At 33.4% G+C, this 12,025-nt stretch overlaps 1 protein-coding gene across 5 annotated transcripts in view; it reads right to left on the bottom strand.

The window, feature by feature from the left end:
- LOC150087743 (exonuclease mut-7 homolog) overlaps nt 1-12,025 on the bottom strand; it is a 146,862-nt gene that overhangs the window by 38,707 nt on the left and 96,130 nt on the right. For 4 of the 5 annotated variants that reach the window (XM_090370113.1, XM_090370116.1, XM_090370115.1 and 1 more), the window contains 3 exons: nt 10,808-10,920; nt 4,194-4,356; nt 115-269 (listed from right to left, as the gene is read on the bottom strand). In XM_090370113.1, coding sequence (XP_090226239.1) covers nt 115-269; nt 4,194-4,356; nt 10,808-10,920 — 431 coding nt within the window. The remainder of the gene's footprint in view (nt 1-114; nt 270-4,193; nt 4,357-10,807; nt 10,921-12,025) is intronic. The other variant, XM_090370114.1, reaches the window with a different exon arrangement.

Genomic DNA, 12,025 nt, shown 5'->3' with positions numbered 1-12,025 from the left:
GTAGCAAATATGCTTAACCCAATAATTTATCTTCTGATCATAACAGCTGATAAGCAAGGATGAAAATCAATCTTGGTTTAACAAAAATATCTGTTATGCTATCTTTTTCTTTACCTCTTTTTTAGTTTTCCTGCGAGCAGACCTTGAAGGCTTCTGTTTCTTTCCATCTTTTATGGCCTTTTGGATTATTTCATCCAGCTGTAAATTACTATTCTGTGCCTTTGTATAAAGTGTTTCATATAGCATAAGCAAGCAAAAGGCATCTAAAGCTATAAAAATTGCAAAAAAAAAAAAAAAAAATTATTGGTATGCTCAAAACTTTAAGACCATACACAAAAAAAACTGCCATGTTTGGGTGTATCATTAAGTACTACCTGACTGCATTATCTGCGAGCCTCAGCACATATGCACAATTCCAAGTCACATGATTCTGATATGAATGTAAGATTTGGCTTATATGCATATCAGAATCATCTGAAAATTATATGCATATATTTTATGGTAGGTAGTTTAAACAAATTAAAACATTAACAGGTGATTTAGTGGAATCTCTAATAGAAACTGTAATTGTTTTCTTTTAAGACCTCCTCCTCAAAGTATTTTTTTTAATACAGTAAATAATTCTTCTTCATTTACTCAATTTTTTACAAAGATTAGATGATGTGCTGGTTAACAGTAAAATATTATCATTAAACCAGTTTGAGTTAAGTAAACAGAAAAACAGTCAGAAATAATTCGTCTATTCTATATAGCACATCACCCATGACCTAAAAGTGGTGCAGTTCAAAAAAATATAATAGAAGACACAGATAAGGTGGTCAGTTGATAAAATTATTTCAGAGGCTAAGATAGGCTACAATGAGAAAGCATTATAATGACAATTTATTAATTTATAATGATTGGCATTAAATTTAGAGCAATGGCTTTATACTACAGAAATAAATACAGCTTTGGAATAGGTAGTGCATATTTTGTACACAGTTTCCTGCGTAATAATAAATAAATAGAAAATAACTAAAGGAAAAAAAAATGTTTTTTTTCCTTTAGTTATTTTCTATTTATTTATTATTTTCTAGACATGGTATAGCTGAGAATGGAAAGGGCAAACATCATGCTGAGATGTGACTTGACATGGCAGAGAGCTTTAAGTATCCAAGAAGTAAAATAATACAAGATGAAAAGGTTGACAGAAAATCAGAAGAATCCAAAATTCAAGTGACATGAGCATAACATGTGTGGTAAAAATAAGTACCAAGAAAATATAGAAAAGACTTGTATGAAACTGATTTCCTCCCAATACTGATATATCTCACAGCAACATGGGCTAACAAGAAAATAGGAGAGCAAGGTACAGACTTGTAAAGTGGAATTCCTCTAAACCAAATGGAAAGATGAGAAGAGAGAGAATAAGGAATAGAAACCCCAGGAGAAAAAAATTGAACATTTTAAACCAAGGAAGTTTGACACAACAAGATGGAAGACTAAAGAATATCAGAAAGGGCACTGGAAGCAAAGTAGACAGGAAGAAACACAGATGATGATGTTGAGTTTGAGGTACATCACTGACTTTTGCCATACTGCACCAGTGTGTATTATATCTGTACAAGTGTGTTCATGGGGTGAAAAACTTGGAATAACTCATGGGGAACCCTACTTCCTCCACCTAAGATCTGCTAGCTACTAGCCTCAACCAAAAAGGACTTTAGAAATTCCTCCAGCCACAGACAAAAATCAAACCTAGACTTTTCAAAATGAGCTATTATATTGTAATAGCCATTATATTGTAATAGAGGACCCTAGAGGGTGACCAAGGAAGTGACAAACATACAAAATAAAGAACAAATGCTGTGTGTTACATTTAATTTTTTTTAATAGCTGATGAGACAAGTTTTGCTTCTTTGCATCAGTTCTCTAATAAACACTAAATATCCTGTTTAATGTCTAGAATGTGTTCCTCAAAATTACAATGTATGGTAATTTTTTTTAATAGTAATTCTTATCATAATTAATGTGTATATATATATATATATATATATATATATATATATAAATAATCACACTTTTAAACAATACAGTACACCAAAAGAAAAAACAGTTCATAAACAACTGAATGCTATGAATTTTTTTTAATACAGTTTACTTTTGTTTTTATAGACTTGTTAATAGAATGCCAGTTTTATAATATCAAAAAATAAACATAATAATATATATATATAGATGATGTTCGAGGAAAAAGTTACTTGTTGGCATTGTTCCCTTCAAAGTAGTTTCCTCCAGAATTTATACATTGATCCCAGTGTTTCTCCCACTGTTTGAAGCAACTCTGGAACTCCTGTTTCACGGTACTTTCCAATAATTTTGAGATTCAGCTTGAATCTCCAAGATGTCTTTAAATCTTTGTCCTTTTAATTTGATTTTCATTTTGGAGTACAGGATGCCACAGGGGTCGAAGTTAGCAGAACAGGAAGGGTGTGGGATCATCGCATTTTTGTTCTTGGCTAAAATCTGCTGAACTGACAAAACCGTGTGAATTAATGCAGAGGTCAATCCTGAGTGTGCCATTTGTATGGGCAGTTTCTCCTAACATCCTCCCTCAAACACCTTAGGACCCCAGTGTAGAACTGGTGATTTATAATTTGGCCTGGTAGAAGGGACTACTGATGAACAATTCCTTCATAGTCAAAGAAAACATTCAGCATACTCTTGATTTAATACGACAGCCCTTGCTCTTTTTAGATGTGGAGATGGACTTTTCCACTGGGAGGAATGCTGCTTTGTTTCTGGGTCGTAACCATAAACCCAACTTTCAACCGATGTTATGATCTTGGAAATGAAGTTTCTGTCCTTTCCAGCCTGTGCTTTCAAGGTCCCTGCATAGAGAAAGCCAGTTCTGTTTCTGTTTATCACTAAGCAAATAGGGGACAAATTTTGCAACAATCTGCCTCATGTTTATTTCAGTTAAAGTGCATCAGTATGTACTGTATGATAGGCCTAGAATGTCACAAATAACATTAATCACATGACATCTGTCCTCATGAATGACTTGATGCTTTTTCAACATTTTCATCAGTCCAACTTGATGATGGACAACCTGAGCACTCAAAATCCTCAACCAAAATCTGGCCACCTTGGAAACAAGAATACCATTGTATAGTTTATGTTTCATCCATAGCATCACTATCATACCAAATGGTTGTTTAAGAATTTCATGTCTCCAAAGCTGTTTTTCCATAATGATAAAATTTGATGCAAATCTGCTGTTCCTCAATGTCCACTCATCTTACTTAGCTACAAAAATCGCAAAACACAGTCAACAGAAAATCGTTTAAACATGAAATGCACAATGTCCTATTGGAGCAAAACAGACTAACTCACAATGAGTTAGTTCAATGGTACCCAACAGTGCACTGTTATACTAAATGTGGTTAGCACTCTACACAACCAGTCCGGAAACTTTTAGCTTGCACCTTATATGTATAACAGAAAATTGTTCATGACATTTAAAAAAAGAAAAAAGGATCATGCATGCACACAGACAGCCCTTATCTGCACATTTGCAGAAAAAATTCATAGATACTTCATTCATGAGATCAAATACTTTAGAGATTTTGTATTACATATCTGCCACATCCGTAGAAAGTTTTATGATTTGTCAAACTTTAACATGCTCATAACTTATGCCCTTCTCCAACCTCAAGGTTCTACTTGTGTTACTTTATTTTTATTATTATTTATGCATACTAACTAAAACATTACTTTATAAAAGATAAAAAAAAGTCTCAATTGTGCAAATAGCAGAGAGCAAAACTAAATTTGAACAAAATACAATCTCATATTGCAAGAGACCAAAACAACTCTGGGTGACTAGCTTTGCAACGTTAGATTGATTCATTTTGTAGCAAACCCAGTTTTCCTGAGTTTGCTCCATGCACAACCAAGGCTTTTGTAAAATCATCTATAGTAATATTTTAGAGCTCTTGTAAATAAATTTATTTGAGCATATGAATTAAATAAGTTGGTTAACTGACATTTTAGTTTACTCTACTACTATACAGCCCATAGGAATTTGCATTTTTATATTTGCAGGAAAAACTAGTAACACCTTGTAAATAAAAAGATTAAATACTTTTAATATGAATTCTATGATTATCTTTCACTTACAGTTAAAAGAAAGATCTAATAAAAGAGATTACCTGCATAGTTAGTTTGAGAATCTCTGAGTGGCCGACGTTCCCAATCAGAAAACTGTTCTCTTTTGTTTAGAGGAGATCCCAGCATTATCTTTGCAAGTTCACCAAGACCTCTTACACTATAGTCACAAGAATCATCTAACATTTCTGGATGCCATTTCTGCAACTTAAATGTTATGATAATTGTTATTATAACTAAAAACAAACTAAATAAATTTCCAAATTGTCAGTTAAGAATCAGGTTAACAAATACGGAGAAATGATAATTTCATTGCCCATCATATTATTAATTGTGATCACAGTTATAGTTTAATGTTTTTATTATAATTTTTTTTTAAATCATAATTTCTTGATTTTAGTTACCATATACATATGGATATACATTTTCTACAGCTATTACAGAATAGCTGCAGGAAAAAAAAAGACTTGAGAAGAAAATAATTAAGAATTTAACAATATTAGGTGCATAGGCTGCTTTCTAGATATTTTCTTTTCTTTGCTGACACTTAGTGAAAAATAGGATAGAAAAATCTTCAAAATCCAGTACCCTGAGGTATTGAGATGTGCCATATTTTTAAATTCTTGGGATTTTAGAGGGGTATACCTAGTAATTTTGAGCAGTTTTGGAGAGGCATATTTCAATAAATATTACACACTAAAAACTGAACTTATTAACAGCTGTAAACATTTATAATGACTAAAAATAAAAAAAAGTTCTGTTTACACTCCAGCAAAACCATACAGGTCAAAAGAGTTTATAATTTAACCCTTTTGACAAGAATATAATCAGTAACCATGTTTAGTAGTCATATGGGCTGGAACCATACACAAATGAAATGCAAGTGCTACTACACTGCCACACTAAGTACATGGCTAAGTCAGGGGTGGGGAACCTGTGGCTTTTTGAGGTACCAGTTGTGGCCTTTTGTTTATTTCTCTCAAATGCAAAATCCGCCTTTTATTTCATGACATAACACCAAACTCAAAATATTTTTAAGGTAAACTTTATCTATTCTCTTTTTCATATATCATTATTCTCCTTATATAAATTAGTTTACACATAATATGCCATACATTACCAAAAGAAACAGATCGATAGAGGACAAAACAAAGTGAAGAAATAAAATTATTTATATCAACAACTGTGTAGTTAGTGAGTGAGAGGACTGTCAGTAGCAACTCGGTAATTGGCAAACTGGAAACCACCCCAGTGATTCGCATCACAGGCCTGTGAGCTTCTTAAGAAAGAACTGTAACATGTTAAAGAAAATGTATACATTGCCTTTTTTTAGTTAAGGAAAATAATAATGAATTATATATTAAAGTAAATACAAAATAAAGCATTTATTTTAACTCACTTATCTTTACAGAATATTACTGTTTTCCATATAGATGATATAGCATCACTTCCACTTGAAACCGAACTTCATTTGGCAACACTGCCTTTCTTATCAGCAATGACCCACCTTGCTGACTGCTATCAGTATCAGCTGACATTCTGGTCATTCTTCCCAGTATAATTGGTTTCCAGTGCTTATTTCCTTTAAAATTGGATCTTCAATCAATCTGTGCATTTCATTTTTAATTTTTACTGGTAACCCAATTACGTCAAGAAATAAGAAAAGAGCATTAAAGGAAGAAAAGAGATTATTCAATGTAGGATGGGAATTGAAGTATTATATTGTTGCTGTGAATGATAAAATGATGTGTTTGCTCTGTGATGCCATACTGGCAACAGTGAAGAAATACAATGCATATCAGCATTATGCGGCTCATAAGGACAACAAATATGCTAAACTAGAAGGAGAATCCCGAAAGTCTGCACTTGAGAAAATGAAAGATGGAAAGCAGCAACAAGTATTCAAAACTATGCCAGGACAGGGGACTGACATCACTGAAGCGACATATAAAGTAGCATATATACTTGGAAGAAGATTTGATTTGATTTTGCTGGTGCAACAGCAATCTAGGCTATAATACGCCAACCATGATAAATGAGTAGACATATTAAAAGTACAGAAACAAAGGTTAAAATATTACAGTTACCCGGGAATATTGGTCACTATGTCAGAAAAAGATTTGTACAAAAATATGTATAAGGGCAGTCAACAAGGTATAAACGATATATAAAATCATAATAAAAGTATATGTTAACAAAAGAGTATATGTTAAAAAGATGTAAATAAGTTTATCATTTTAAATAGTTAAAAACAGCTGACATGTGATCATTGTCAGAGAGTATCTGACTCTTGGAAGAAGAGGTAAGCCATTTACCGATGTGGAAATCATAAAAGAATGCATTGTTGAAGTTGTGAGATGTTTAGATTTAGATAAGGTTAAGAAGTACAAACAACTACCTCTTTCAAGGAGGACCATAATTGATTAGCAACATGAATTAGCCTGTAACATGACAGAACAGCTTCATGAAATATGCCAAAGTGAAGACATTTATTATTTGATTGCCTTGGAATCCACTGGCATTACTGACTCAGTGCAGTAATGCCAGTGGGATTGACACTATTTATGGATTGTACTAACCACTCTTTACTAATTTCTTGCAATTTTATTATAACATAATAAACAAAATTATCAATCAACTCTATAATCAGTATATGCATTCAGTTTCTTTTTTCTTCTGACAGTAGCAGCACCAACAGGTTGTGTGTGTGTGTGTGTGTGTGTGTGTGTGTGTGTGTGTGTGTGTGTGTGTGTGTGTGTGTGTGTGTGTGTGTGTGTGTGCGTGCGTGCGCTGTTAAATTTGTAGTTAATTTTAATCATCTGCTTTTGAACATACTTTTGGAAGCATACAACCTGCTTGAGGATTAATTTCTTTTTTTGTATGTAACATTTCTTCTTTAAATGATGTACTGGGCATATGAGTGAATGTGTGGGGAAGAAATTCTTCCATTTTATAGGTGGAGAGAAAGTGTTATTTATTTTTTTTATTAAACGTTCTTTGCTAGCTAAAATCATACATACTGTTCGTGAGTTGTATATTATCAGACAATATTTTGATTTTGTGCTTGTGGACAATTGCATTAATAATAACATTATTTAATATCAATTGATTTGCATACAAAATGTCGGTCTGATGTATCCTTTCGTGAGGAGAGTGAGAATATATATGATGTGGCAATATAAAGTTCCGGGACTGATACAATAAAAAGAACACAAAGTAAAGGAGCTCAAAAATGGTTTTAATTATTTTTATTCAAAATAATCATGTCCCACATATTGTTCGTAAGTTGTATACAATCAGACAGTATTTTGATTTTGTGCTTGTGGACAATTGCATTAATAATAACATTATTTAATATCAGTTGATTTGTATACAAAATGTCAGTCTGATGTATCCTTTCATGAGGAGGGAAGGAATATATATGATGTGGCAATAAAGTTCCCAGACTGATACAATAAAAAGAACACAAAGTGAGGGAGCTCAAAAATGGTTTTATTTGTATTCAAAGTAATCACCACCTGATAAAATCCACTTATTACATCATTCTAAAAGTTTCTGAAAAGAGTCAGCAAAGGTGTCTAAAGAGATGATGTTCAGTTCGGCATTACATTTTTCTTTATGCCCTCAACATCCTGAAATCTCATTCCTTTGAGGACAGTTTTCACCTAGAGAAAGAGAAAAAAAGTCTGCTGGTGTTAGATTGAGACAGTAGGGTGGATGGTTAATCTATACAACTCCATATGATTCAATGAGCAGCTTTTCTGTTACTCCTTTGAAAAACCTGACATTTTTATAGGGCAGAAATAGCAGTTTTCACTACAGCTGTTTTGTTCGTGACAAATGAAAAAAAAAAAAAAAAAACAGCATGTTCATTTTCCCTTTCATACATTCAATGCATGCATGTGGCATCCAACTTATGTCCTGATTTTGTAAGGGGCAAATAAAGTAGAGATAATAAGTTTGTTTAACCATTTTTGTTATAGACCGATGTGATTTTGCTGTAGGCTGTCCACACATTAAATAAAAATTATCTTGTGAATTCACATAGCTATGGTGGCATTTGGTGCTGTTTTTCCAAATGGATCATAAAAAAACTACTTTATACTAAGAAGAACAAAGATAATAAACACACATCTAGTCTCAAATGCACACAGATGACAATTGAAGACTATCAACCTAGCAGGTTCTAACATAACAGATGACATATAATTTTTAATTATGAGTCATAAATAAACAGTGCTTATTTTCTAACGTCATGAAAATCAGCTATTGTGTTTTGTTAACTTTTTTTAACCTTTTCCCTAAAATTTGACATGCTGGAAATCAGAATCAACGTAATAATAATTAAAAAATTAAGTTTATTTTTGTGTAACCAAAATCTTGTTGACCAATGTTAACAAAGCTTTTGAAAAGTTATTTTTTTCAGTGAAACTATAATTGCACCTATACATGTTACTTTAACTGATGCTTACTAATGAAAAAACAGGCACCAGCTTATTAAAGCAGTTTGTCAATGAAGTCTTTTTGAAAATACATTATTTTTGTCATTACATCTCTTTCTGTGGATCCCTCCTGCCCCTCATGTTTCATGGTAAGTTTTCAAGTATTTTTGAACACACATGTACCATTAGTGTGATGGAAGCTTAAAGTTTGCAGAAGATTAGTGTAGGTTACATTTTGTAAGCAAAACATTTTATTTCAAGACATAATTCAACTGTGATCATGACTGTAATATTTCTGTGTCAGAGGTGCTATGGTTAACCCACCAACCAAACTTTCCAGGGTTGTTTCAAAGGTTTATTTATTTATTATTATTGTTTTCAATATAGGAATGTTACTCAGAAATGCTGGTGAGGCTGTTACCCAGTTAACTAGGTAACAGCCTCACTCTCAGAGTTCAGTGTTGGGTCCATTGTTGTTTTCTGTATTTATAAATGATATTGATGATGGTATATTAGGCTTAATGTCCAAGTTTGCAGACGATAAGGTTGGCAGAGTTGTTAATGACACTAATGACAGTATGCTGCTGCAACAGGATCTAGAAAAATTGAGCAGATGGGCTGAGAGGTGGCAAATGAAGTTTAACATTGATAAATGTAAAGTACTACATATGGGAAGCAGTAACCCCAGAGTAACGTATCAACTCTGTGGTACTACACTGACAGTGGTAGAGAATGAAAAGTTTTTTTTTTTTTTTTTTTGGTTTTTAGGAGCATTAGCAACTAAGGTCATATTGCTCCGGGATATGCGGTGGTCATTCCCTGACCTTTCCGCATCCTCCGTATTTGGTGGTGACGGGCTTGAATCCCGGTCTAATCAAGAAGCATGTGCAACGCACTGCTGCTCCTTTCCTCCTGGCTACGGAGGCGCCAGTAGAATGAAAAGGACCTGGGGTAATCGTGTGGACAGATATGAAGTTTTCTGAGCAGTGTAGACAGTCTGCAAGAGTAGCTCATGGTGTCGTGTCAATGATATACAGAAATTTTTCTAGCAGGGATAAGGAGGTGATTATCCCCTTGTATAAGGCGATGGTCAGGCCACACCTTGAGTACTATATACAGGTCTGGAGGCCTCATTTTAAGAAGGATGTACAGCTGTTGGAACGAGTACAGAGAAGGGCAACAAGATTAGTGAATGGAACAAAGGGTTGCTCTTACGAAGAAAGGCTTAAGTTTTGCAAATTACAGAGCCTGGAGACTAGGCACCTGCAAGGTGATCTGATTGAGGTGTATAAAGCCTTGAATGGTTTGAGCATGCTCAATGCTGATGGGATTCTTCCTCTTGCTCAGAATAATCACCCGAAAGGGCATAAATTCAAATTGAGGAAATACAGTTGTAGGATAGATGTGCGGAAGTTTGCCTTTAGCCAGCGGGTAGTTGATTGGTGGAACAGACTTCCATCTTTTGTTGTGGAAGTTGATAGCCTAAATAAATATAAGGTTGAGCTGGACAGGTATTTGGAACGAATGGAGGGGTGAAATCGGAGCTTTTTTTTTTTTTTTTTTTTGGCTGATGCTACATAAGCTTGCTTTCTTGCATCGTGTGCCTCTACTAATGCTAATGCTAACTGCTTCACCAGCAGTTCTGACTTTATGTTTAGTGACTGTGGGAGTGAGGATGGATGAAGGTACAGTCCAATTGGCAATGTTTGAAACTGCACAATGTACACTTTGAAATGGATGCAATAAAATTTTAATAGATGCAGTAATACTATAAAAATACTGAATGGCCTTATAGTACAACTCTCATGTATTTCTACTGCATGTGTTTGACCTCCAAATTTTATACCATACCAAAGTTTGCTTAAATTATGTTACCATAATTTGACATTTTATTATCCTTTTGAATTAATTTTCATACTCATCCTCATGTTTCTTTTTTTTCTTGTAGAATGGTTATGTATCATTATTAATTTTTCATTCTACATTCAATTACTTTTTTTTCGGCTGTAAATTTTCCTCCACCTTCTTCTAATATTCTGTTTGTAATATGAATGAAAGAGTATTTATATTACTGATAAGTTTTATTTCCTGTATAGAAAAAGGTTTTAAATTGAATTAATACACATTTGCAAATTTATTTATTAAAGACATTAGTGAAAAAAAAAAACCAAAAAGATATACATAGAGATATATAGTTAAATAAATCACAAACATACTTGTCCAAAAAAGGTGCTAAAATCCAGAACATTTTGAATATCCTTTTTTAACTTGCCTTTTGCATCAGGAATACAATTTTCTAACATTTTTATGTCAGATATTATGTTGTAACCTAAAAAATATGCAAGAATTTCTAAAATGTTTCAAAAAAATTTAAAAACAAGTAAGACTATTTTACTCTACATTAAATTTAAATAAACTGTCTATTTTCAGTATATTTTATATTTAGAATGTTTTCTAAATTTTGGCCAACATTCTCTAGAGCTTTCAACACTCAAAATCACAGTTCTTTAAAAACGATTGAATTAAACTAAAATTTAACCAGGCTGGTGATTCTCTGGTCTGATCTGCTTATTTGTACTTTTTAAGAAAGGTTGTTCTTCCATAATCCATATTTTAGTTTATTTTCATAAATTGCTATGTAAAATCTGGTAATTGTCCAAAAGAATTCAAACAATGATTGAAGTGTTCAGGACTTTAAATGGATTGAGAAAATTAAATGCTGATAGCATCCTTATTGTTTTTCGGACAACATATACAAGGAGACATAAATTTAAATTAAAAAAGAATGTTTGCAGTATAGATGTGTGAAAATTTGCTTTCAGCCAGAGTAAATGACCATTGGAAACAAAAACTAGTGTTGTGGAAGTGGATAGTTTACTTTAGCAGATAGATGAATAAATTTAGGGAAGGATTAAACAAATTATTAGAAGGGATGTACAGATGAGGTGGGTAAGGTGGCTTTTTCCTGGCTGGTGCTGCATAAGCTTGCATCATTTGCTAATATTAAGTTTTATTATACCTACCCAAGGCAGAATGCGCTGGCCCCAAAGAAACTAGTTGTAGGTGACTCTATTGTCAGGGAAATGGGGAACGTATTGTGCAAAAAGTTAGATGGAACAGGACCAGGGTATGTCTGCCAGGGGCAAAGGTTGATGATGTTGTAGAGCAGATATCATCTTTTAAGGGCACAAAGGGTGATATTGTTGTACACGTTGGCACTAATGATATTAAGAGTAGGAGACCAGAGGAATTACTTAACAAGTAAGAGTCAATGCTGAAAAAAAGCCGTGAGTTAGGGTTGAATTTGAATGAATTTGAAAGTGTCTGCAATTCTGCCCAGGCACGACAGGAGGGAGTATATGATGAGAGCCTTGTCGATCAATTCGGCCCTGGAGAGATTGTGCAAGGCTCAAAGGGTAGACTTTTTCTCAGCA

Source organism: Mastigoproctus giganteus, chromosome 3 (assembly GCF_048544385.1).
Source record: "Mastigoproctus giganteus isolate SK-2022 chromosome 3, ASM4854438v1, whole genome shotgun sequence".
Classification (NCBI taxonomy): domain Eukaryota; kingdom Metazoa; phylum Arthropoda; class Arachnida; order Uropygi; family Thelyphonidae; genus Mastigoproctus; species Mastigoproctus giganteus.
This window is presented reverse-complemented; position numbering and strand designations above follow the sequence as displayed.